At 42.6% G+C, this 27866-nt stretch overlaps 1 protein-coding gene across 1 annotated transcript; it reads left to right on the top strand.

Moving 5' to 3' along the window:
* Positions 1 to 226: 226 nt before the first annotated feature.
* Positions 227 to 27820, top strand: LOC119028725. The gene is made up of 29 exons (XM_037114981.1): positions 227 to 273; positions 860 to 1104; positions 7299 to 7559; positions 8771 to 9037; positions 9920 to 10183; positions 12657 to 12775; positions 13469 to 13610; positions 14079 to 14345; positions 15423 to 15680; positions 15810 to 16070; positions 16894 to 17148; positions 17440 to 17700; positions 17795 to 18058; positions 18246 to 18506; positions 18643 to 18903; positions 19777 to 20034; positions 20279 to 20542; positions 20757 to 21014; positions 21995 to 22255; positions 22471 to 22737; positions 22855 to 23118; positions 23259 to 23516; positions 23611 to 23874; positions 24224 to 24484; positions 25015 to 25275; positions 25850 to 26113; positions 26600 to 26860; positions 27132 to 27392; positions 27525 to 27820. Exons 1-29 carry the CDS (start codon positions 227 to 229, stop codon positions 27818 to 27820), a joined length of 7131 nt encoding a protein of 2376 aa, XP_036970876.1.
* The last annotated feature ends 46 nt before the right edge of the window (positions 27821 to 27866 follow it).

Raw genomic sequence — 27866 nt, 5'->3', positions numbered from 1 at the left:
TTCACGTGTGGAAAGTGCTTCATTTTTCCAAATCTGGTTAAATCTCCTTAACCAGCTTTTGACAAATGACTGTCTCCTGAGGGCTTATCTGATCCGACCTGTGGCAGTCCTAGGTATCTGTGTTGTCCCTTTCCTGCCCATGTTCTTCTTTTCAGATTCTTCCCGATGGTCTGGACACACTTACTTCGTTGAGGAATTGGTGTCGCCTGTTTAGAACCTTTATAAGATGGGTGAGTCCAAGATGGTGCGCCCTCTCCCCCTCCTGGAGGACTGGTGCCTTTTTGGGCTCGCCATTTTGTTGGGGGGTTGTGATTAGTTTTGGTTAGCCTTGGTTCATCATTTAGGTTAGCACCCACAGTGTGAGTACATCCAACACCTGTCACTACTGACTTTACACCTCATAGTTTGGTTCTTTTGAGTTATCTTTAATAAGCCAGAGGAAAAGAAAGTTGGAGAAGAGATCGCAGTAGTGTTTCATTAATTTCTCCTAGACAACTCTGAGATTTATGTGAGACTGTGGCTGTGAGTGCTGTGGCTCATTTCTCCTGTTTCTCAATTGTTTCTCCTGAGAAACAGGTGCACAAAATCTCAGCTTGGGCTCCCTGTGAGTTTCAAAGTAGATCTCATCAAGCTCTCAATGAAGTCTTAGAATGTCTCAACTTTTGTGTTTCTTTTTGATCTCAGACAGACAAATCAGAGAGGTCTCTTTGTGAAATTAATCTACTCTCATCCCAGTCTCCTCAATTCATGCCCTCATGTTCCTCAATCCCAGAAAGTGACAGCTCTTTTCCACAGAGATTCTTTTTAGTCTCTCTGGGAAGCTCTCCAAGACTCTCCTCCAAATCCCCAGGCTGCCCAGGTTGGAGCCTCTGGACGCCCAGCCGCCCCACCACCATGCCTCACCCCAACCAGGGGAGTCCCGGCCAGGCTCAGGCCCCCGACTGGAGCCTCTGGAGGCCCAGGGGTCTTCGGGTGTTCAGCGCGGGAGCTCCTGGATTTCTGCTGTCGGTTCGCCCTGGGATCCATTGCTGGGATTGGATCTCTGGGTCTCCTGCGTCGCCCCCCGCTGTGTGCACAGGGTGCAAGTTCACTTCTGGACGGAGGGTACTGTTCCCTGCGGTACGGCGGGAGTGCGGCTATTCCCCCAAGTGTCCTTGGGTACCCTGAAAGACGCGATATGAATTGAACGATTGCCAAGAAAATTAACACTTGTGGACTTTTCAGGTGTAGTATTAACTCATCTTTCAGCAGCATCCTTTTTGGGGCCATAAGTAGAATTTGACTGGGGGCTCCCCTCCCACCCTGCGGACTGCATGAGAAGTGGGATTTTCATCAGTAAGCTGCACTGTAGATTGTCGTGGAAGTTCAGGTTTCCGACTGCACACAGCAATTTGCAGGCAACACCGAAAACTGCTGTGAATTGTCAGAAACTGACGTGGGCCTTGCGTGGCAGTTGTCCCCCCATGACCCCCCCACCCAGTAATTATAGGGGAGGCTTTAACATGTAAATGAAAATGCTGTAAGCTATACAAATGCAAATCAGAGTAGCAGGGTTTTACCCCAGGTGATATTTTGGGTCAGCAGGTGGCAGATACGGCATGCTCCTATCAATCTGTGTTTCATTCATTCTTGTCATATTGAATGGTGAGTCCAAAATTTGAAAATTGCAAATAAATGTATATTATTTTGTAATTAATTTCTGAATCCAACACTTAATAATGACTTAGTCTTACCTTAAAAAAGTAGAAATATAAAACATATAAAATTCTACATGGGGGTTAAATAAGTGCAATGCAAAGAGTGGACATGGACTTTCCTCCCCATAACAATTCAGTAATTAGTTTATATTTGATAGATTGCTTTTATGGTGTGTTAAGGGAACATATTTGTAATTTGGGCTTACTTATAAAAAATTAAGGGAAGTTAAGGGAACATATTTGTAATTTGGGCTGTCCGTCATTCTTGCAGGTACATCATGCACTATGGCGCATGGGATGGATGGACATTGGTTGAGAAGAAAGGCCTTTTTTCAACATTTTTAAAAGTGTCAATATAAATGCTCCATAATAGCTCCAGTGTTTTTTTTTTTTTCAAAATAAAGCTAAAATAAAGCTCCGTCATGTCTTTCTTTTACTCCAAAGGAATTTTAGGAGAAACAAACGAGAAATGTTTGAGACCAAAACAGACCACAACGAGACTGAAATGAGAGCTCTCATTGAGCTCCTTCAGGACTCATGGAGCTGTAAAGGAGCAAGCTTTGAGCAGTAAAACTTTCCCCTGGAAAATTATCTGTGTGGACCGTTACTGTGTTGACTTCCCCGTTTTTTGTTGTGCACCTGACAGAGCCAGGCATAACAGACCTCATACCATCACAGTGAGCTGTGAATTATGTTTTAGCCAATCAGATGTCTCTCTCATTACATTTTTATGTGAAAGGGAAAATGACTCTAGAAAGAACAGTCAGGGGTCAGATGGCACCTTCTGTTCCAACTTATTTATTGTATTTAATCACTCAGACTCAGCATTGTACACTAAGGTAGAAAAAAGTGATTTAAGAATCTGCATTTTCCATCCACTCAGCACTTTGAGAAAGACACTGCTCCAAACTGAAAAGAACAGCCACGTTTCAAAAACTACACTGTAAATTTTAAAAAATCAACTTTACTTATAAAAAGTCAGGAAACTGATTGCTCCAGAATGACCAAGTAAAGTACACTACTACATTCAGTTTGTACGACCTAAAAAAAGTTACCAGTTACCAGCTTTACTTTGTAAACCCAGCTGTTTAAAAAAAAACAAAAAAACAACTAACCTAACCCTAACCCTAACCCTTTGTCAGATTTTATAGTATACTTGGCAGGTGACCAGACAAGCCATCATTAATAAGCTATTATTGTCCATCATGGGCTAAACCAATCAATTCCAGGGGCCAGTTGGTGAATCAAACTCAAAACAAATAAAACTCAGAGGAAGTTGAGAGAAGAGCAAATACACATAAACATGTTTTCCATATCACTGTAAAATCTGACAAAGTGAATCTAACTTCAAAATTGAAGAAACATATAACCTCATAATTACCAAGTAAAGTAGGCTAATTATTTTAATTTGTTAAACTGGTTAGCTTGTACAACTTGAATTTATTTGTCTGCTTTTGATTTTTTTTAAATGTAGAGTCAACTAAAATTTGTTCACTGTTCTTTTTCCTTCTTTAAAATGAAACATCCTGTCCAGTTCTGCTATAACTGATGCTACAGCAGCATCTAGGCTAACCTCTGCAGGAGCCACCACCGTTGCTTCTGTTGCTGGTGGTCCCATCCAAACCACACCAGCGGTGGTCAGCAGTTCTTCATAGGTTTCACTGTGTGTTTGGCAAGAAGGACTCACGAGATCACCCTGTAATGTGATTTTGAAACGAAGCAACAGAAAACGACCAAACCTCACAGTGTTAATTTCATTTTTAGGAGCAGGTGCAGACAGTGTGGCCGTGACTTTAATGACTTGACAAGTTTATGGTAAGTTGCATCAAGAGGCTCAATACCCGTGACCTGTAACCGTGTCTACTTCAGGACATTATCACTGCCACATAAAAATACAATGAAATATCAAGGTGTGCGCTTCACTTGTCTCTATTCACTGCGCTTCAAAATTGCACTATTGTTTACGCGGGGCAGCTTGAATTTCCCTGAGGGTTTATGGCCCGTATCCACTTTCATGTTGACTTCCTTTTTTCTAATAGTGAGGCGGAGGTGATAGCTCTTTATTCTCCTGAGATAAAAGATCCTTTTCAGCCCACCATGTAGCCTACATAAAACGAGCTTTGGGATTAGTCAATCTAGGAGGAAATTTAGAAGATTTTTCAGCAAAATCCATATCCAAACTCTAACAGCGAAAGACAACAAATCCAACGTGGCAACCGTTCTATGCGTGATGTGTTTTGTAAGTACATCCCATTTAGACGGAGTCCCAATTCCCAAGTTTGGCATTTCTGACTTCGGTTTCAGAGGCACTTGTCTCCTTCGCTCGGATGGCCCCTCCCAAGCCTTTATCTCTTCTGTTCGGGTCATTCACTGTGTTCTCATGTTTTGTTAAAGGGATGAAAAAGACGTAGCTAACACAGAATCATTGCCATGTGTGAAGTCACAGCATGCCTTTGAGTTCTTGAAGTACCTCAGAAAGGGAGGAAGGGTGGAAAGAAACAGAAACAAAATGTGGATCTTTGACTAGGAAGAGAGAAATAAATGTCTTGACAGTTTTTATACAACATGCTCTGTCTTGGGCTGATGAGTGATATGAGTGATAGCATGTTTCTACTCAAGGGAGTCAGGTAGTGTTAGTAGGTCAGGAGAGTCCATATGTAAACCCTGGCACCTGAATACAAACGTTATGACACTGCTGATAAGATCAATGTTGGTCAGGCACCTGTGATCAGTTTGATCTGATTTACAAAAGTTTGAAGTGAATGTTGAAGATAGTAATCAGGATTTTATTCAATATTTAGGTGAATGTTATCTATGAGAGAGACAATTTGATGCAGATCCTTTTGGGGGAAAAAATTCAGTCTTCTAAGCACCAAATGCAAAATATTTTGGTCTTACATAAAAAGCTGGTTGAAATTTGAAACAACAGTTTAAAAAAGAAAAACTATTTCAAGGCCCACTTGCACAACAGTGACAATAACCCATGAACACTGTTGAAAAAGTACACAAGTACACAAGTCATACAAGTAAAGATATTTTAATATATGACTTTGTTAAAAGTGAAAGTCACTCATATGAATGCAAGTAAATTATACATATTTACACCTACATTTGTATATACCATTCTGGGTTGACTGATTCTTGGTCGGGTCAGATTATCAAATCCAAAATCATGTCAGTTTTCCTTTTGTCTGATTTTTGATAAATTACTTTTAAAGCAAGCCACACTAGCCCTGATGCAACATGCAATCTTTAAAGTAACTAGAAACTAAAGTTTTCAAGTTAATGTAAAAACATGGCCACCAAAACATAGTGGAAGTATAGTGAAGCAGACAATGGGAACACTCAAGGCCACGTACCTTTAAATTGTACTCTGCTAATGTAGAGTGCTTCAGTTAATGTACTGAGTTACATTCTATCACTTCCCATCAACCTTTCTGTTTTGATGACTCATTATTTGGGGTCCCACAGAATCCATTGTTGCATGTTCAAAGATAGCGACAAATATGAGCACAAAGCATTGATATTACAGAATAATTCATATTTTCTATGTCATTTGGGTTACACACACACACACACACACACACACACACACACACACACACACACACACACACACACACACACACACACACACACACACACACACACACACACACACACACACACCAAATATATTGTAAATGTCATCTTAAAGATAAAACCATGTATATATCTCATCATATTAAAGGATGTCACTTACTTTTGGGTCAACTGGAACCTAACAGGGAATTAGACCTCTTATGAACTATTATGAAACTCCAATAACAGAAATCCAGCTAGACTACTGACACACAAATGTGCACAAGTGGGTGTGTTCTTTTGAGTTGGTTGTGCTGAATGAAAAGTCATGTCAATAACTCACTGACGTAGTGCACATGAAAATCAGTTATATTCAATCATTTCATACATTCCAAGTGCCAAAATAGAAGTAGCATGTCTGATTTCTGTGGTGGATCATGAAACACATCATTGTATTATGAAATGAATATTATATCAAGTGGATAAAACAATGACATGTATGTGTTTTGATCTTTGAGATGTTGTACAATCTGGCAAAGACAGGACTCGTTCAAGTTTGAGAATTAAAAACAACACTGTAGTGCTGCTGGATATATCTGTGAAACACTAAAACAAGCAGACCAGTTCAGTTCAGCTATGATAACTTGTGTGACAGATTGCCTGGATGGAGGTAATGCATCTGAAAGATGCGTGAGAGCGAGTGTGACAAAGGGAGATAAAGGGGCCGATACAGGGACCTTCTTTTCATCCATGTCTTCAGGTAAATTCACCAAACTGTCCTCCATCCCGCCCTCCATCCCTCCCTCCTCACTGCCTGGGGCTGTTGGTGGGACAGCCTGGCCCCATTTAGGGATTACTGATTGGTTCCCATGCATGCTGGGCTGAAGTGCAAAAGAATAAAGAACACCTTTTGTATTTGACTCCCTCGTATACTAAACTAATTGTAATCCCGCACTCAATGTCAAACATGGGATTGTTGGGAGCCCTAGGTTTTTCTTTAGCACTGGTATCTCTAACTCAGGTAACTGTCATGTTTTTGGTTAACATGTGTAAAAACTCAAAAATAATCTAGTATTCAGATGTTTAAAGCATGTTTTTGATTGCACTGTTTTTGTTATTTGCAGATACCTGTGTGCACAAGTACAAAAGGTAAGTCAACTCAACATTAAGATATTTTAGACCTAACATGTGTTTTTGTATCAGTCAGATTCTTTCAAATTGCAAATATCCAACATTCATGATGTATCTTGTGTATCTTTTGAATGATGTTCATTGCTCATTTACCATTAATAAGTCATGTTTTCATCGCCATGTGTTTCTTCTTTTGCAGTGTGCAACATTTTGTCATCAGCAAAGCCCACAGGCCCCTCATCTTATCTTATAAAATGGGAAAATCATCCTAATGCAACATACTATTTTTTGGACCTTCGGGTTAAAAACACAACTAGCACACCGATTGTGGTGAGCTTGCTGGCACCAAAGACAGAGTGGAATGTCAGGGGTTTGAGACCAGGGACCACATATATTGTGGTTCTGAAAGTCATTCAGTTCTTCCAGGTGGCGTGTATGGATACATTGGAGGCGTTAACAGGTAAAGATTATTATTATTATTATTATTATTATTATTATTATTATTATTATTAGTAGTAGTAGTAGTATTACCATCATTATTATTATCACAACATTCACGTGGAGTGGATGTAACATCTGTGTGTAAATGTAGTAGAGATTGGATTTATTGAAAATTTTGTTTGGACAACATTGCCATAGAATTCGCCCTCAGAGCTCAAACTGTGCCATACAAGCACACGTTCATAGACCTACATGTATATATCATTCTGATTTTAGACACATATAAATAAAATGGGCTCCCCAATAGACTAATGTGAGCACAACAGTGGACATGACCTGTATCAGGTTCTAGCCCACCCTGCGTCTTTACGCGCAAAAAAACGTGGCATTACGCGCGGTAAGACATGTTACGCTCAGACATGTAGCATCCTGAACCTAAACGGTGATCCCTCCCTCGCTTTCTCCCAGTCCCCGCCGCATCGCAGATTGTCAGGGGCCGGGCACTGTCGAGCACCTCCATCATGGTAGAATGGGCTGTAGAACCCACGGCAGAGTTCTACTTTCTGGAGGTGCACTCTCAGGCCACCGGAATGACGTTCAACCTGACCACCACCAACCACAGCGCAGTGGTGGCAAACCTGCACTCCTCCACCAACTACGACTGCTACGTCTTCACGGCTAACCAGGCCGGAAATGGAACCAGGAGCAAAGTGAGGACCATCACCACATGTGAGTGATCAGTTTCAGTCCGTTTGGAGACGAAAGCGTTCCAGGGAAGGGCGGATGTCGTAGCTACAGAGTGGTCAGCAGAATAAACCATGTTGACAACAGAATAACAAGACACAGTGACCACAAAGAAAAATAATTATACAGTCTTTAACAATATATTATTCAGATGATTTTATTATCATAAACCATCTCTGCATCAAGCGTAATGGCTTATTATGGGTATTATGACGTACTGTGTCCAGTGTCTCCAGATAAAGTGAACGTATTTGCATGAAACTCCACTGAGGTATTACACTCCTAGAGTCTGTAACAAGTAAATAGTGGCAGACTGTCCACAGAGTGAATGAAGGTACTGCTACAGTTTTATAAATGTTCTTCAAAATGTGGGTATTTATCATTAACGTCCCACAATAAAGGCTGTACAATCTGTACAGCAGCTATCTATCAATGTTAGTGGCTCTAACAAAAGTCTGAAATCGCTTTGGTGCTGAAAAGTTACTGACTTCATAGTAATTAAAGTAAAGTAATTAAAACATCTACATTTATGGACTGTTAGTAACAGGGACAATGTTTCTGGCGCTGTCGAGTTTTCTTACCATAACTGTTCAAGCCTTTGAGCTGCAAACATAGTGCAGTGAATCCATTCAAATTCATTGTATTTGGGTGACCAAACAAGCTTCAGAGGCAAATAAAGTAAAATAACTTAAGGTATCAAAAGTAAAAGGATTCATTCTGGGGTAAAATGGAACATGATGTTTTTGGATTAATACTATGGCTGCATTAATGTGTATGTTATATTTTACTGTAGATGTTTGAGATTGAGGTCACATTATATTCGAAGATCATCATTGTAACCTTGTCATATAAAAGGCGACTTGTTTTCCACAAGATGTTGTCAAGTAGAAGGATAAAGTTACATAAAAAAAGAAATATTCAAGCACAGTACTGGAGAGTAAATGTATTTAGTTTCTTTCCACCAGTGATTTTCATAAAGCCTAGACACAGAGTAAATCAGAACATGTGTCATTTTTATGATTTATGTGAACTAACCCTTTAACCCCACTCCTGAATCATTGGGTGTGAAAGCTGAATGTGAATAACTTGAATGACAACAGTGATGCTTTTGGAGGCCACAACAATTAGCTTCACGTGAGTGAATACAAAATCTGATTGAACGATCCATCTAACTAAGTCCTCACGTCTGTCTGCAGTGGTGGAGCCTCCAAAGAAAGTCACGGTAACACAGACTGGCCGGGGTACGGCAAGGGTGCTCTGGGAGCCGGTGAAGGATGTTCTGTTGTACCACGTTGCCATCCGGGACATAGATGAACCCAACAGCCCGACTTTGTACAACGTTACAGACACCAAACTGGATATTCAAGGCATCCTCCCATGCTCCACCTATCTGATATCAGTGTCCTCATTCAACATGTTCCTGCTGCCGAGCGAGCCCACAGACTTCACATACACCACCAACAGTGAGTCAGAAGAGCCAAACCAATATCAATAACTTGGTGATTAGGATCTAGGTCAGCTATTCTCTCTGAGGCATTGCTTACAGACATGCAGAATATGATCCTTAGGGGAAAAAGGATTCAGATGCCCTGACAGCCTACTTGTTGTTGAGTCAGTCACGAACATAAACCCAAGAAAAAACTGAAATCTAAGGTGATTATTTTAGTGTTTTTACGCCATATTAGACATGGCACATACAGCTTTAACAGTATATTGTCAAATGTCTGGAAGGAAGAAAATGCCCAAATCAAAAATATTACAATGAGTATGTCACTTGGTAAATACACAAATAGTGAATCTGGCCAACTGTGTGTAAGTAAGGCATATATATTTAATCTGCACTATGATGTTGATTGACCAGTCAGAGCATGACACAGTTTGAATGACAGCCCTCTCATTTGCATAATCCAGCAAAAATGCATTAAGAAATGTAAAAAGAAAATATATGGAAAATTTGTGTAGGAAAGATACGCCTCGAACACACTCGAAGACATATTTTCCAAAAACATTGACTTGAAATATTATACTTTGGGAAAAAGACTCCCACACGCTGTCCGGTTCACAGGCAATTAAGTTTATTGATGTTTAAGTACTTAGAATTTCATCAGCTTATCTTACAAGACAATGGCTGTCTTAAGTGGGGTCGTGGTCTCGCGTGGCCCCCAACGCTTTACATATGAATTTTGTATGCGATTGAACCACACGAAGTCAGTACTTTGGGGAAATGTTTTGTGTGAGGGATAATTATATGAAAGAGAAAGTGTAAGTCCACTACGGTCTACGTTCTTTTTTTCTCGCGTAGAATCAAACAAACATCATACTTTGATGTACTGTGTTTCTTGCAGAGCTGACACCAGTTTCCTCAGTTTCTGTGGACTACACCTGCACCACGAAATCTGCCACGGTGCACTGGTCGGCCGTGTTCGGAGCTGAATCCTACGAGGCCTCGGCGATGGGCGATAACGGCACAGAGCTGATGTGCACCAGCCGGAGCACCAGCTGCCAGATCTCCGGACTGCAATGTGGCCAGAGCTACGAGGTGCATGTGACACCCATTTCAGCGAGCTGCAAGCACATGTTGAACACGACCTGGACCACCTTTCAGACTGGTGAGATACGTGTGTCACTTTAACAGATATCCAATCTCCAGAGTCCATTTTGACAAAGTTTATTCAGTGGAGATTATGTGACCTTCTCATGACCACCCAGGACCATTGTTGTAGCCCTTCATTTATATGGGAGCTGATGGTTTTCTCTCCACATGCTCAGAACAAAATAATGAAAACAATTATTTTTTCAAAGGAGGAGACGTTTTTAAATGCTGGACGTGTCAAAAGTGTATGTCCAATACAATACTAGAGAAATATGTCTTTTAGTATCTCTGTTTAAAATCTGTCTTGTATCATGTCAGCTGGAGCTGGAGCTGGATTTCTTCAGTATTAGAAAGAGGGGGGAAGTTGTGTCACTGAATCACTACTACTTTATATGCCATTTCCTTCCCTATGGCCTTTTTTTATTTCATTAAAAGTATTTAAAGGAACTACTACATTGGTAAAACTAAGCATGAAGTCAGAGAGAAAGGCAGGGCGTCCAGGGTAACCAGGGCAACCCCCAAGGTAACGTTTCCAATTTAGTTTTCCAGTATCCCAAAGTTGCATATTAAAAAGCAAAATGATCAAAATCACAGCAGTAGAGATCCTGACGGCTCTAAAAGGGATCTTAAAGTTTCCAAAATACAGCTCCATAGCATTCCTCATCAAACCCTCGCGGTCTGATACACATTATTGTCTTTCAAACTACTTTGTAATGGAGTCTCTCTGTTATGAATTTGAAGTCTCCAAGCTCAAACTGATGACACCACTGTGACATTATCTGGGTTTGGAACGCTCCTCCCCAACCACTAAAGATGTTATGCAACCGTTTTCACAGGCGGACCAGCAGTCCTCCTTCTAAGTCAGCTGAATCTCCTGTGAAAACTCAGTCAAGTGCCCATTTGAAAGTGAAGTTTCAACAGCGATGACAGAATCACTGCTGAAATGATTCTGAAGAAATGTCTAAATGGAGGAAAGATGCAGTGAAAGAACTTTGTATGAAATAAAACCTAATTTGGCCATTATTTCACTGGAGAGAGCCAACCTGTAACCTGCCCATGTATGCCAGTTAAAGGGCTGCATGGCTCTGTGTCTATTAAATAATTGGCAGATGAACGGCTCCACCCTGTCTTCTGTTTTGTGAAGGCACTTAATCCTTTCATCTCACATATCACTCTATTCTGTTGGAGAGCCTGGTCGAGATTTTGCTTTGTCCTACCCCATCCCTGGGGCCACATTGTCTGCTGCTAAGTTGTCATGACTTGGATGATGCTGAATATGATTTGATGACAGGTAATTGTTTCAGGTCAAGGATAGAGCCATTTAATCTGTGAAGAAAGACATTCAATTACTCAATCCAGTGATATAAGGCCCGAGAGCAAAAGGACAAACCATCATTTTGAGATCATATTGATTTTGTTTTGATAATAATAGTTATACTGACTGAATTCTGACATTGAAATCATACCAAACTGACAATTAGCAAAAATTCATAAAGAAATGTGAGAAGATAAAGATAAAGATAAAGTTTGGGGCTATATACATACATATAGAGAATAATACAAAAAGAAACAGAAAATAGATGAATTACTGAGAGCTGAAGTTAAATGAGAAAGCAAATTCGTGAATGATTACAGAGGTTAGTAAATACAGAATCAAATTCAAACCAAAATCTAATTTTATGTCACGTTTTATGAATTAATGAATGACTAGGTCCTCCATAGATTAATAAAAAGCATGAGCAAGGGACGCGCTGTCATTTTTACTTAGTTGTGATTTTGTTTTTCAATAACATATGTGTCATTGGGCTCCTCTGATTCACAGAGCATGCCCCACATTTGAATCACATCAAACTGACTAATCAGATTGAGGATTACATCAGGGAATTGACTTCAAGTCTATTTCGTCAAGTTTGTGTCCATTTGTTTTTCACCTCGGGATGTGGATCAGGTCATGTCAGGCATGAGTCCTGTGGGAATAGCTTGTTTGCAACTTCTTCTTTTTTTCTCTCCTCTCCTTGTGTTGTTTTCAAAAGTTTATTTGAGTGCATCACTAGGTGTCGACTGTGAAAACTGGGTCTCCTATTGAGCTCTACTCTCTACATCATATTGTGTTGTGTTCAGGCTGCTAAGAATGAGCCTGTGTTCGTGTTAAACCTGAAACCTCTTACAGTGAAAAGCAACACTGGAGCGCAATCTTCAGTATCAGGGCGTTTTAACCTGAAAAGGGATTGGCCTCGCCATTGATCTGGATATTTAACCCTATTTACTTTTTGTATTGTTTCTTATTTGTCCTCTGTCCTTTTAATGCTATCTATCTATCTATCTATCTATCTATCTATCTATCTATCTATCTATCTATCTATCTATCTATCTATCTATCTATCTATCTATCTATCTATCTATCTATCTATTGATCTATTGGTGTAGAGAACAATCAGAAAAGGTACTATGCAGTCTAAATTTGTATATAATTCTCCATGTCCTTTCAGTTCCTTGTCCTCCCAAGAAACTGGAGTTGTTGCGAGATTGTTCCAGTGAAGTCATCATCTTTTCCTGGGAACACACAAACAACACAGACCACTACATGGCTAAGGCGGTGGACTCTCAGGTACTGTACTTGTTCTGTTACTCTAAATGCTAAAGACCAGTAACACTCTCGTGTTTGCATGTTGAATATGAAGGCGCAGCCACCAACCATCTCTGGAGCTCACTTATTAAAATGTTTCCTAGAATGCAGAGGTCACGCCCCCTCAGAATTTCCTCATGGGACCTTATTTTGTAAAGTATCCAAGGTCCGTCCTATTTACCTGAGAAGAGAGCAATGTTTCCATTACATAAGAACCTGATTGGATTGACTGCTATTAATGAAACTCTCAGGTGTTGTCAGGAAAATGGAATTCCTTACTTGTCGGACATTATCCACTCATTGTTTTATTTGCTCAATCTTTACAAAAACCTGTGTAAAAACAACAAGTTGTGTTACAAGAGGGGATTCATTATGCGGCCAGCTACTCAATTTCCCTGTTTCCTGGCTGGTAGATGTGACTTACCGGCAGAATGTTGTAATTTTTGCGCTTCTGTTTTTGTGCAGATTAAACAAACAGGACATAGGCAAATATGTTACTAAGATATGATATGCTAATTGTTGAAATTAAGAGATGCTGGTGGGAAGATTTGCTTTGGACAGAGACTAGGTGTTCATGCGCTAAGATGCTAGCTGTAGCTTCATTTTTTTCATATACACGAGAGAGTGGTAACGTCTAATGTTTTTTTTTTTTTTTTTCTGTTTTTCTGTAACCAGGGAGTGGTCCAGGAGTGTCTGACTGAAGACAACTCCTGTTATTTCACACATACAGTGTGTGGGCGACACTATTTCTTCACAGTCTACTCCGTCACAGGGCAGTGCAAAAGTGAGCTCAGCTCTACCGTTGACATCCGCACAGGTATGATCACCGTACATTATCAGCAGGACATCTACAGCAGCAGACGCACATCATAAAACATTACACAATGTATTTAGCGCTTTGATTTGATTTAGATTTTTTCTAATGAGTTATTTGATAATTTCTTTACCCCAAGAATTCAAATAAAACCATCTGAGAGAGATTTGAATTACAAACATGTGCAACCAGTGACACATGTTTGCAGCATGAATAGTTATTTCATTTCTATAATACTGAGGAGCTTCGAGACGGTTGTCCGTTCCGATGTGAGTTCCCTCTGGTGGATACACTCGCTGCTGTGTATCACCTTTGACAGTGACACGTCTGATGTCTGTCTTATTATAAAAAAAACTTTTTTTTCAGCTCTTTTGCCTTGAAATTCTCATTTACTGTCTTTTGTTGTCTGCGAATACAGATGTTTTTCAGAATTAAGTCAAATAAACCTTGGATTCATCTGCTTGTCCCCAGCACCCTGTATTCCGCAGAATGTTCAAACCTCAGCCGCCTGCGGGTCAAACGTTCTGCTCAGCAAGTGGGACCACGCTGAGGGGGCTCTGCGCTACACTGTGCAGGCCTACGGCAATAAAGGAAACAACAGCCACTACACCTGCAGCTCAGTGTCCAACAGCTGTGCCATAGAGGGCGTCCAGTGTGGAGAGTTCTTGACTATTTACATCACTGCTTTCGATGATGAATGTGCCAGCCCGAGGACACTGGGGCCTGTGGCTGAGACAGGTGAGGAAAAGCTGTTAGTGCCCAAGTATCAATATCCTTTACTCAAAGTACTCAGTATGCAGAACGGTGACCCCCATGGCATAAGTTTCTGTAACTCTCCTTTAAATTCTGTTTCCTACAGTGACACAGATAAAGTCACCTCTCTATATGACCGTTCAGTTTTATCAGTACAGTTGCCTTTTTAGTTTGTTTGTTGTTTTGATGCATTTCTTTTCATTTACATTGAACTGAAATTCGTCCATCTCAAATTGAAAGACTACTTACAAATCCAATCTGAAGAACAGTTCATTTTATTTTTCTCACCAAGAAGACATAAATAAGCCTATTTTACGTGGCAAATATGTGTTTTACAAATTAAAATCCATCTGTATAGCAAAATAACTATCCAAAGAATGGATTCCACAGAAAGGTAAACCAAAATAATCCAAATTAAAGCTGGGATATGGAATTGTGTCTCTGTGTCTTGTGTTTATTAGGTATATCTGCCATCTCCCCATGTACTTATAGTGGCTTCACTCATCAGTTCTTGATTTTTGATGAATGCAGCTTCATTTTACTGCAAAACACAAAGAGATTTATCTGCCAGCTATCGGCTTAATCAGCAATGTGTGAACTCATTTGGGGAGAATATAAAAGACGGTCATTTGTATATAAAGTTACAGACTCCAGCTATCACAGTTAAGAGCTTGATGGTGCCAAATTATTTGTAAAACAATCACCTTCCTTCACTGGCTGCTGAGTAATCAGCTTCTAGATTAAGACATACACACAGGATGACAAAGATCAGCAACTAACTGCAAATGATTATTATCAACAATAGAGATAATACAGAAATATTACAGTGAAAATTGTCAGACATTTTTCACATTTCTTGATTTATTTACAGACCAAGCGAGCACTCCCAAATTAAAGAAACAAGTTAGCAGAGGAATACATGATGAAACCTATTTAGTTGCAGCCCTGGCTTCATTTCTTATCAAAGATCAAGGACAGTCTAAGGCATCAATCAGGTATGGCTGTGGGTAAGTGATAAAGGTAAAGGTGGAATTTGTTCTCGTTCCGATTCGTCTCTTCTAGTGCCCTGCACTCCTCAGAACGTGTCAGCGGTGAAGGAATGTGGAGCCGACGCCATCACGATGACCTGGAGCAATGTCTTTGCAATTTTCTACGTCGCCACGGTGAAGGACAGTAATGGCGTCCTTCACAGCTGCCAAACCATGGACCTGAGCTGTAAGATCGAGGGCTTGATGTGCAGCACCAACTACACGGCGTATGTCGTTGCCTCCAACTTCATTTGCGACAGCGCTGAGAGCGAGATGGTGGCCATAGAGACAGGTACTGTAAGGCCGCTTGTTTGTCTTGGATTTCATACTCTCATTTTTCCTGTGTGAATTGCCAGTTAAATCAGACTGAATACAGAGAGTCCTCCAATGCTGAGTTAACTGTCCCTTCGCCTCATTTCAGCTGCTTGCCCACCGGATCATGTCACTGCCTCTCTGGACTGTGCAGCCAATGAGGCTCTGGTTTCGTGGCGTGGCCAGCCAGGAATGAACTCCTACACGGCCACCATCGTGGACGAAAAACAAGGACTTCTCAGCTGCAGCTCCACTAACACAAGCTGCAGGGTGCCCAACCTGAAATGTGGCCGGCTCTACACTGTCACTGTCTGCCACCACGATGGCATGTGCCCCAGCATGCCTTCTGATCCCATCTTCATGGAGTCTGGTACGAACACGGTCATGTGTTTCAAACACCATTCAGCTATAGCTCACACATCACAGTTTAATTTAAAGCTGCACTAATCATTATGTTGACAAATAAACAGTCCCCGCAGTGCTACATTGTGTTTTAGTGTCTTTCGGCTGGTTGTTTCGGATTCATGGCAGGCAGCTCAACTGTTCTGATCTTTGAACTCAACCACATCGATTTCACATAAATCTCTGCTACATCAGATGTGTGCTTGTCACCCGGCACTGAATAGCACACAGACAATGTACGCAACCAGCTGATGAGAATTCAGCAGCTAAAGGGCCAGATGTTTCCTTCAGAAGTTGGATCAGGGCTTAAAGGGAAATGTGAAGAAATGCCAGGTGGCTATCAACATAGCCATCAAATCCGCTGTACAGTGACACACCAGAGGTTGTGCTGACCTCATGTGTTATTGTTAGTGTGCTTTGAACAACAGAGGTTGATGAAGTGCTCCGTCGTCTGAGAAATCCTTACTGGCCACCGTCCAGAGGTTCAACCCTTTACAAACATGGCTCTGGTGCCCCCACAGGCCAAACTTTATTGACCTGACTAATAGTAATGATCTCACAGTAGCAGAGCTGTCTTTATGTCCATCCTGCACTTGTTTTCTGATGTGTAATAAGTGCACCTGTGCAGTGTCATCCTGGTGTCACCTTAATTGCTTGTACATTAGCGTCTAGACTCTGTAGGTTTGCGATATCAAAACAAATTTACATTCAACCAATTCCAGTGTTTTTGAATAATCATCATGGTCAACACATTTCTTTGATTCCGATCTTTCTCTCGTCTCTCTGTCCAGTCCCTTGCGGGCCCAAAGTGAACGCGGACTTTGACTGCCGGTCACAAGTCTTGACCCTCGGCTGGAACGCGACGAGTAATGCAGAAGGCTACATAACTGTGATCTCAAACAGCAGCGAAAAGTTGATGACCTACAACACCTCGGAGCCCGCGCTGAGGGTCAACACACTGGAGTGTGGACGTGATTACATGCTGAAAGTGATGTCCTACAACGGCACCTGTGTCAGTTGGCCGTCAGTGCTACCTGTCTCGCAAAGTAAGAGAGTGCTGTGACGTGTTTTTATTGTCTGACAACAAAATGCATACTAAAGAAAATGTGTTTACTGAAATAGATATATAGATTTTCACTTACTTTTGTTTTTAACCTTTTTATCTTTTAGTATTTAGTGTTTAAACCTAACGCTTGATTTTTCATTGATACATCAGTCATCAACACCTGTGCTTTGCAGAGTGAAAACAGGCGCGTAGACAGTTAAAGCTGTGCTTTATAGTGCTCTAATTTGAAGACAAAGTGTACCGAGCTGATCTGATGTTTTCTCTCCCTCAGCACCGTGTGTGCCAACCAGTGTGATGGTGTCAAGAAGCTGTGGCCAGGATTTTGTGGAAGTGACTTGGAAAGCGAGCCGTGGCGCCCTGTCCTACAAAGCAGCTGCAAAGGATAAAGGTGGCCGGCATTTGATGTGCTCCTCCAATGAGACGTCTTGCAGGTTGGAGGGCTTGAGGTGCAGCCAGGTTTACAATGTCGGGGTGACTGCCATGGGCGACAACTGCACCAGCAATGAGAGCTCCGTGGAGATGCTACAGACAGGTAAAGAGCAGGCACGGATTAGTCAGTAATTACATTTACTAATTTCATCACAAGTCTTGCTCACATCCATCTGTTTTATGTCCTTCCTCTGCAGCTCCCTGCCCGCCCTCTAAGCTCAACGTCTCAGTGAACTGTGCCCGTAACTCTGCCATGTTAACCTGGAACAGCAGCCCCAATGCAGTGTCCTACACTGGCAAGGCTGTGAGCACAGATGGACACACAGTGATGTGTGAGGCAGGAATGAACCGCAGTTGTCAATTGAAAGGTCTGCAATGTGGAAAGGAGTACACCTTCACTGTGTCAGCCTCCGATGGAGACTGTGAAAGTCCTGACAGCAAGCCGGTCATGGAGACCACCGGTGAGCATGCTTATTTACTTTCTTCTTAGTCTCTTCTTAGACTCTTTCTCACAAATCCTTATCAACATCTTCCTATTACTTTTTCTCGAACCTCTTCATCCTCCTTGTTTTTCTTAATTTTATTCTTTCCCTTTACTTCATCCTGAATGGATCCCCACTGACTGGCACTCTTTGCCTTCTGTTTCAGCCCCGTGTGCTGTTGAAAATGTACTCAACACCCTGAACTGCAGCACCAACGTCCTAACCATCAGCTGGGAGCCTGGATCCATGCCTGTAAACTACAGCACCAAAGCCCTCGCCGGAGATGGAACTGCACTTCGCTGCATGACAGAGAAGTCGAGTTGTATGCTGACTAACTTACAGTGTGGACAGCAGTACACTGTGACGGTCAAAGCCATGAGCAGCACATGTGAAGGAAACAGCAGTGAGCCGGAAATTGTTAACTCTGGTAAGTTTGTCTGTCGGCCAAAATGTGTAAAAAAAAGACAAAAGTTAGAAGACACGATCTCGCTCGGTAGTAAATGTTTCTCTGCTTCTTCCTTTCCTCCTCATGTGCCTCTTTACCACCAACACTGTTTTCTTAGTTCCTTGTGTTCCTGCGGACGTCCGAGGCGTTGTGGAGTGTTCCACTAACACGCTGCAGGCGTCCTGGAACAAGACTGCCGGGGCAGCGTCCTACGTCTCCACACTGAAGGGCGCGGGAGGTTTCTCTTCTTCCTGCCGTTCAGCTAACCAGACTTGCCTCTTCCCCGACCTGCGGTGTGCTCAGACGTATATGTTCAGCGTGGTGGCCATGAACGACAGGTGTAACAGCTCCAAGAGTGAGATGATCTCAGCCAAAACCGGTAAATGTTTTAATTCTTAAAATTTGAGCCTTTTATTTTGGGCATATGAAAGCATATTGGAAAATGGTTAGGCAGTTGTTAAAGGGTCGAACCATTGGTAGCCTGTGTTTTTCTCATCAGTGAATATCATGAAATCACCAAAACCACCAATGAACTGATCCTGTTAACAAGTATTTTCAGTGTAACCAAATATTCCTCATTCATCTGTTTCAATCCACATATTTCTCCTCCGTCTGCCCAGGATTTGCTCTTTTCATGGAATTTGTTGGCAGTCTTCTAAAATATAAAAGAATGCCTTTTTCTTAACACAGCAGAAAGGTTGACCAACCAAAAAGTTTAAATTTAAGTGAGCTAGTGTGTAGGATTTACAACCTGCATTCTCACCACTAGATGTCCCTAAATCACACACACTGGACCTTTTGAAGTCCCTAATGTTTTCTCCTCAAATGATCTTTTGTATTGTCTTTAACAACCACTCCAGTCATTTTAATCCCATTTAAATCATTAGAATGCACAGTGGATGAATATATTTTTGTCTATCGTCTCTGCTGCCCCTCCACAGAATTCCACAGAGACATTTTTTTCCTTCTATTTTTTGACCTCCTGTTGAGGCCGTTTGAGAGTTTCAGCATCTTCAGCAAAAGCATTTCAGATCTGTCATGTACTTCTGTGCTGTCAGTGACCTTGTTTTAAGAGATGGCAAACATTAACATCTTAAGTGCGGCTAACAAAGTATAATGATGCTCTAGCTGGAACTATCATCAATATATGTGCAGGTTGAACTCCATAAAATGAAAATAATACTTTTCAGCAAATCATGACAAAAAAAAGAAACCCAAAGTCGTAATGCTGTTCTTCCCCTCTCGTCTCCAGCTCCCTGCGACCCTACAAATGTAACCGCTGCCCTGCACTGCCCCTCCGGTGTCGTGACTGTGACGTGGGGGCCCAGCGCTGGAGCAAATCATTACACGGTCGTCGCCAAGGCCAACGGGCACATGGACTCCTGCAGCTCCTCCGGCACGTCCTGTGAGCTGACCCAGCTGCAGTGCGGGGAGAACTACACTGTGACTGTGTTGGCAGGGGACGGGCACTGCAACAGCTCGGTGCTCGCCACAACCAATGTAGTGACAGGTAAAGAAACAGCGAGAGTGAAGAAACCGCTTTTGGTTTGCATTGGAGGCTCAAGTGCAAATACTGACTAACAGTCATCAGTGAATCCAGCTGTTCAGAGGTGTCACATATTCCCCTTATCACGCTCAGGCGGTTTTGACCTGACATTAAATCATGATCTTATGGTTTTTAATTAATCATTTGTTCAATTAAATGTCTATGAATTGTATCTCACACTTATAATGTGTGACTACCTCCTCCCCAGCTCCCTGTGCTCCGATGATCCAGAACCACTCTCTGGACTGTGTTTCCAACCACGCCATGGTCACCTGGGCTGAGGACAAGGATGCCATGAGTGTCACGGTCAACGCAACCTCCAACCGTGGACACTCGACATCCTGCAGCTCCTCCAACAACAACAGCTGTGTCCTTGATAAACTGAAGTGTGGACACACCTACAACGCCCAGGTTGTTGCACGAGGAGTCAAGTGTTTGAGCAAACCAAGCTCCACTTTTCAGATTGTCACAGGTAGGGCACAATTACCGAATCAGTCCTTGTGTTACGGCTGCTGCATATACAAGACGGCATGTTTTGCCAGTTGATTCAATGAAACATTTTTTGCAATGTTGTTCGTGTTTCCTGTTTTGCTTTCATGTTTTAAAATATGTGTTACTGTGTGTTGTGAAGGGGATAATCCAAGTGTGAAATGTTCAGGAATTGACTGTTGTCCTCTCTCGCCCAGCGCCCTGTACCCCTGCAAACCTTGATCACACATACTCCTGTGACACTGGCATCGCCTTCCTGAGCTGGGACGAGACTTTGGGAAGAAAAAGTTTCTACGCTCATGCCAGTTCTGGAGACCACAGGGTGTCCTGCAGCACCAGACAGACCGACTGCTCCATGCCATCACTGCTCTGTGGCCGCACTTACGATGTAAAAGTGTTAGCTGTGGCTGAACACTGCAACAGTAGCGTCCCTGGTGTGACACAAATACAGACAGGTGAGAGAGTGACGACTATGGACCTTTTTCAAATGCAAAATGCCTTTAAGATGTTTTGATGCATTTCAGGCATCATTTGCTTTTCCTTTATTTCCATGTGACATGTCAAACTGTTCAAACTTGCTTGCATTGCGAGTAATAGACTTGAGAATAATTCCATTGCGATGTGCCCTAATGTAGTCAAAGGGCAGAATGATTAGAAAAGTCTGATCTTCATGGCACTGTGATGAAAAGCCCAAGTCAAAGAGACTTCAAGAGCCTGCTAATAGGCCGAGATGTCTGTACAAAATTGGATGTAAACCGCTGAATGTTGAAAAGTATAATATAAAATTCATATTTGTAAAATACTGTGGCAGCAGTCATAAAATAAAGTAATTATAATAAAAAGTGTGGGTGAAAGCAAAACCACTGGTATGATCAGATGAAGGCCTCGGTGTGAAAACTGTTGATCATAAATGTGATTTATCTGTAGCTCATACGCAGTTATGTGTCACAGTGACAAAATGAATATCAGAAAAACAGCAGAACACGAGGATTCAAGCTAGCAATCGTATTGAAGTTGTTGGTAGAGGACAAGCAGTGATGGCACGTGCAAAAAATAAGCACACTTTACAAACAAGCGAAATTTAGCTATGTGGAACTATTGTGTTGAGTGACCGATAATGCTGGCAGTTGTCCAGTCAGTTTTACAGACCAGCAGGGTGGTGGTACAAGAGCAGCTCCAAGACAGCTGGCACGCACAGTTACTGATGGATGAAACAGCTCTGCATGGAATTATATATTTCAACTCTTTTACACTGGATGACACTGGATCTTTGTATATTTACATCAGAAAGAAGAGACCCCCATACAGACAGATACAGCAGGTTGAATCTGTGATGCCCCCACTGAAAATGTACAAAAGACATTCAGTGGTGAAGTAATATGGTGCAAGTTACAATTAGTTCCTAATGGTGATTCTCCATTTGTTTTCCCGCCAGCCCCCTGTGCTCCCAGGAATGTCAGCGCCTTGCTGGTGTGTGACAATAACACGGCGGCGGTGAGCTGGCAACACAGCGCCGGTGCAGTCTCCTACAAAGTGCGGGCGAACGGTAGAGACGGTGACGTGAAAGAGTGCACCACAAACGGCACACGCTGTCTCCTACCCAACATGCACTGCGCCCAGACCTACGTGATCATGGTCAGCCCCTTCTCTAAATACTGCAAGGGCTTCGACAGCAACCCACTTAGTTATACTGCAGGTGAGGTGGAGCTGGAAAAGTTGCACGCTTAAAGGCTCTGATTTTAAATGAATGCTGGCTTTGTCTCGAATGAAACAACATGTAATATTAAATCTGAAAATATTACACACCTTTGAATTCATTATTACGTCATCGTGTTAAAGTGAAAGATTTATGCAAACATAAGTGTGTTTTTTTGCTGACCCCACTTGATCTTCTACTCCTCTGTCTGTCAGGGCCCTGTCCTCCCACCAATGTCCGCGTGTCCCTGCAGTGTGTCGGCAACGTGGGCCATGTGACCTGGAATGCTGCCCAACGAGCAGACTTCTATGTGGCCACAGCGGTGCCTTCTGCCGTGGATGAGCACCAACACACCTGCAGCTCCAACGGAACAGGCTGCTCCCTCACAGACCTCCACTGTGGCGAGATGGCAGTCGTTACAGTGGTCACCATGGAGAGGGGCTGCACCAGCAAGCCCAGCATGCCTTTTACTTTCCAGTCAGGTCAGTGAACGTCCTACAACTGAGCAACCCCCGAATCTTCTAATGTTTATCATAATGTTTTCAAAAATATGTCTTTGCGTGTACAGCACTGTGAAAATGCCTCTCTCTTGTTCTCAGTTATCTGCCCACCCATGGGTGTGATGGGGGTGACGACTTGCAGGAGCAATGACATCACAGTAAGCTGGGACCCGAGTCCAGAAAGTGGTGCTAACTACTTCATCCACTCTCAACAAAACAACGGGACCAGAGCCAACTTCTCCACATCCCGGACGTCCCACGTGCTCACGGGGCTGCAGTGTGGCGAGTTGTACACACTGACAGTCGCTGCCAGTGACAACGAGTGCAGCAGTGTCTTCAGCATGCCGACACGAACAGAAACAGGTTAATGTCTGGATACACAGTATCAATCTACAAGTTTTTCTCTGTCACTCTTAACCTGTATAATTTTCACTCTCAGCCTGTAAATATAGTTAATTTGATGAATTTCTCAGAATAAGTTCTTCATGAATCTCTCATGTCAGCTCCGTGTCCTCCAACCAACCTGACTGCCAGAGCCGACTGTGGCACCAACTTAGGAACGCTGAGCTGGGCACCGAGTGTCCGCGCTATTTCCTACATGGCTACAGTGACTGGTACCCACGGCCATGTTGTTTCCTGCTCTTCCAACACGACAACCTGCTCAGTGAAACTGGACTGCGGACACAAATACACAGCTGTGGTGATCGCTTCCAGTTTGACATGCAACAGCAGCACAGGAGCATCCCTGACTTTTGACTCGGGTAAATGACACCCGCTTTTTTTTTTTTCTTCAAGCTCCGAACTAGTGAATGAATGACTCAATCATACATCTTCCTCTCTTTCTCCTTTCCACAGCTTCCTGCCTGCCTGACAATGTGATGGCGGCGCTGAGCTGCAAAGACAACACCTTTGCGGTGCAGTGGAGGGCGAGCTTCAGCGAACTCGACACTTACACCGCGCTGGCCATCGGTAGCGACGACAGCCGTGCAACTTGTGACACAATGACCACAAACTGCACCATCCAGAACCTGAAATGTGGCCTCAGCTACAGCATCGTGGTCACTACATCATCAGTCGACTGTGGCACCATTGAGGGCTCTGATTACAAGATGCATTCAGGTGGCAAAAGTTGCAGTATATTACTAAATTGAATTGTTACTTAAGTGACATAGATCTACTGCTGTGTGTGAATATGTCCCCTAGTTGGTGTTTTACCAAGAGCTGTTGTACCGAGAAATAGACACAGGTGTTAAAGGAACACTTTCAGTCAATATCTTCTCATGGGGACTTGTTTTTATTTATTAAAAAACAAACAAAATAAATTAAAATGGCCCCAGATAGCTCATCCTATGTAGTCTCCAGGGCACAGACCCTTAATTTATGTAAAGCTCACATCTCTGCACCCATCCTCATCATTTATGAATAATCCTTACACCCTACCTGTCTTATTTATCCTTTTCATCCTCAGCGCCCTGTAAACCAAAAAATGTGTTGGTGGATCTGCAGTGCAGCACTAACAGGGCTTCAGTGACCTGGGAGAACTCTGGGCCAGACCAGACCGAGGTGGTGTCAGCGGTGGACAGCAGAGGAATTACCACCACCTGCAGCTCTAGCACCTCCAACTGCACCTTCAACCAGCTGACCTGCGGGGAGATCTACATCATGAGTGTGGCGGGCCACACAAATTCATGCATCAGTGAACCAGCTGTTGCAGAAAGACTCAGAACAGGTGTTGATAACTGAGCAAAGAATAATTCACAGTGAGCTGGTCAGGAACAGAAAGTACCAGCATTATATGGCTTCTCATCTGAGTTTCATGGATTTTATTACATTTATTTGTCAGGTTTAACCAAGAATATTTTAGAAGGTTTGCAACTGCAAAAACAAAGTTTATTTATTAAAACCACAAAGATAGTAACATTTCAGGCCAGTGTGACTAAAGAAGTTACCTGTTAAAGGATGCTGTGAATAATGTATCCTGAGTGTAAAAGAGAGGTTGATCAAGCTCCTTTAGTTATTAAATATGTTATGGGACATGACATGAACGTCAAAAGATTTTAAAAGTTCCAGCACTTAGTAAATTCAAATTTTTTATAGTATGGTTTGCAAGAAAAAATCTGATTATCTGTAATAAGAAGTCTCAAATCATGTTTTCTTTCTCATTTATTTATACTATAAATCAAAAATACTCCATTGCAATTAATTTTAACATTTGTATACTACTACATACCTACCTCTCTCTCTCTCTGTCTCCACCAGCTCCTTGTGTTCCCACCCACGTCACAGGGCGAGTGGACTGTCAGACTGGCATCACCAGCGTGACGTGGGACTCTGCACGTGGTGCCAAATCTTACACCGTCTTTGCTCGGGGCAGTCTCGGCCACAACGCTACGTGTAACAGCACTGACACCAACTGTAATTTCCTTAGCCTGGCGTGTGGGCAGGTCTACACTGTAACGGTGTTGGCTCGTCACGACTCCTGCGTCAGTCTGATCAGCAAGTCCATCAGCGTTAGCACAGGTAAACCAACGAAAGCGGATCAGACGATTCAAAGCTGAGACGTTCTGCTAATTTTTTTCCTTGACGATACCGATACTGATACTGATATTCGTGTCTAATACATAAATGATGTGATATCGGATTGGTGCAGACAGAGGTTTGGACAGTGACAGACACTGTTTTAAAATATATTTATGTTTTGTTGATGTTTATTTTGGATGGCCACAATACATACAATAACTGAGGGGTTTTACTGCATGTCAAATGGGAGTCAGTAATATTTTAGTGCCTCTTTAAAAATCATAACCTGAATCTGTCTGTCTTGTGTATTTCTTCCTATGATAAGCTCCAGGAAGCTTGAAATGTTATAATAATAACCTCAGAGAAAGTTCAAACAGATGTTGTTTCAACTAGGTGTCACTAAGAAAGACACATTTGGCACTTCTTTAGTGTCAGGGGCGTGAAAAGTTCTCATGAAACGGGTTTGAAATCCAGCTACAAATCAACAAAAGCAGTTGCATTTGACAAACTGCAGCATTTAATAGAGACATTTACATTTAAACAATGCATAACCACCCTCTCCACATCTCTCTAGGTCCCTGTCCACACAGTGGTCTGATGACTGCCCTGGACTGCAAGACCAACACAGCTGTGGTGTCTTGGAGACCTGGCAGCGGCATCCTCTACTACAGCGCCTCGGCTGATGCCTTTGACATTGCTCACATGCAGACCTGCTCGTCAAACGGTTCCTCCTGCAACATCAGCTCTCTGCGCTGTGGGGCGAGCTACAGGGTGACCGTCAGTGGAATGGGGCAGTTCTGTCCCAGTCCAGCCCAGGACTGGCGACGAGTCAACACAGGTAACTTTAATATACTTTAGAAAGCTACCGGATACTTTCTACAACCATTTATCAAGTTATTTTTAGCTAGGTAATTTTATTGTTAAATGTGGCGTTTTCAAGTTTATCCATTACTTTTACATACTTTCCTCTTTCTCAAAATATTTGAACTGTATATGCTGTGATATTGTTATTTTTAAGGGACTGTCGCTAATTGTATCAATAGCTTATCTATTGTAATAACTGTTGCTTCTAAGTAGCTGTTGGCTAACTTCTTCCACTGTCTACTTTAATGTAACTTAATTGTTTAAACTGTTTCACCATCACTTCAACTTCAACAGTTTATCCATCACTTTAAGCTAACTAATTATTTTAACTGTATATCAGCTACTTTTTGTAAATCATCTCAACTAATTTTCGATTATTAACCTTATTCTGTCCTATTAAAGTATTACTCTATTAATGCGTGTAAACTGTCATACGCGTCCTCTTCTGTCACTCCTCCAGCTCCCTGCCCTCCGACCCAGCTGATGGTGAACTCTTCCTGCAAATCAAACAACATCTCGGTGTCGTGGCAGGCCTCGAAGGGCTCCTTCTCTTACATGGCCGTGGCTGAAAACGCAGAGGGTCACCGGTGGTCCTGTAACACCAGCAGCACCACCTGTCAGATCTCCGGTCTGCCCTGCGGACAGCAGTACTACGTCTACGCTGCTGGTGTTGATGCTAATTGCGTTGGAGCGAAGAGTAACATTGAAATGATCCGTACAGGTGTGTATAAGTCATATTTGGCTAGTCTGCGGTTACTATTACTTATGTGGTCTGTGGTTATTATTACTTAATTTTATTCTTGCTGGGTGATTTATATTCAAAATGTCGGATGTTGCAGTCATTTTTTTCAACCATACCTGAGCAGCTCACGAAAAGTGAGCATAAAGCAGTTCAGTATCTCTGTGAAGGACTTACATGCCTGTGGCTGGGTCAAAGCTGTGACCGTACAGTGACAGTAACTACTCTCTATGCTCTCTCTCCCTCTCTCCAGCTCCTTGTGTGCCACAGAACATACAGAACAACCTCGACTGTCTATCTGGCGTCCTCAACGTTACATGGCAGTCGACGGGTCACGTAGTCTGGTTCCACGCCTCAGTGATGAGCAGCAAGGGTCACGCCAGCAGCTGCAGGACGGATAAGCGTTACTGCGTCGTTCGCAACCTGCAGTGCGGTCTGACCTACAACGTTACAGTGGTGGCCCAAGATGAGTCCTGTAACAGCTCCCACAGCCCCACCAAGCAGGTCATTACAGGTATGTGGAGCTCCAGGTGATATCCAAATGGTATTTTTCTTTGTGGCATTTGTTTTCATGCAGCAAGACACAAGTTTAACTGTTCCACATATTTTATCCTCACCTTAACGTCTCTTCCACTCTTTGTCTCAGCTCCCTGTCCCCTCATGACCTACCTTCCCACTGTCAACTGTACCACCGGTGTTGTATCTGTGACCTGGAACGACAGCATGCCGGGGGTCATGTACACGGTGTCGGCGGTCGGCACCACGGGTCGTCAACACAACTGCAGCGGCACTAACAGTGGCTGCAATCTCAGCATGCTGGAGTGCGGGACGAAGTACAACATCAGCATCACACCATCCAGGAATGGATGTGTGGGCAGAGACAGCCCCCAAAAAATGATCACAACAGGCAAGGATCGAATATTTGAGTTTTTTTATTTGTAATGAAGATGATGATCGCTTGACTAAATTCTGTGAATGCGAGCACTCA

Source organism: Acanthopagrus latus, chromosome 11, assembly GCF_904848185.1.
Source record: "Acanthopagrus latus isolate v.2019 chromosome 11, fAcaLat1.1, whole genome shotgun sequence".
Taxonomy (NCBI): Eukaryota; Metazoa; Chordata; class Actinopteri; order Spariformes; family Sparidae; genus Acanthopagrus; species Acanthopagrus latus.
Note: the sequence above shows the minus strand (reverse complement) of the source record. Positions and strands in the feature narration are given on the sequence as shown.

Excerpts from the sequence above, each read along its gene's own strand:
- LOC119028725 (XM_037114981.1), top strand. The coding sequence starts at position 227 with ATGGGTGAGTCCAAGATGGTGCGCCCTCTCCCCCTCCTGGAGGACTG. Across the intron at positions 18,507-18,642 it reads GCCGGAAATTGTTAACTCTG|TTCCTTGTGTTCCTGCGGAC; the intron begins GTAAGTTTGTCT and ends CTGTTTTCTTAG. Across the intron at positions 20,035-20,278 it reads CACAACCAATGTAGTGACAG|CTCCCTGTGCTCCGATGATC; the intron begins GTAAAGAAACAG and ends CCTCCTCCCCAG.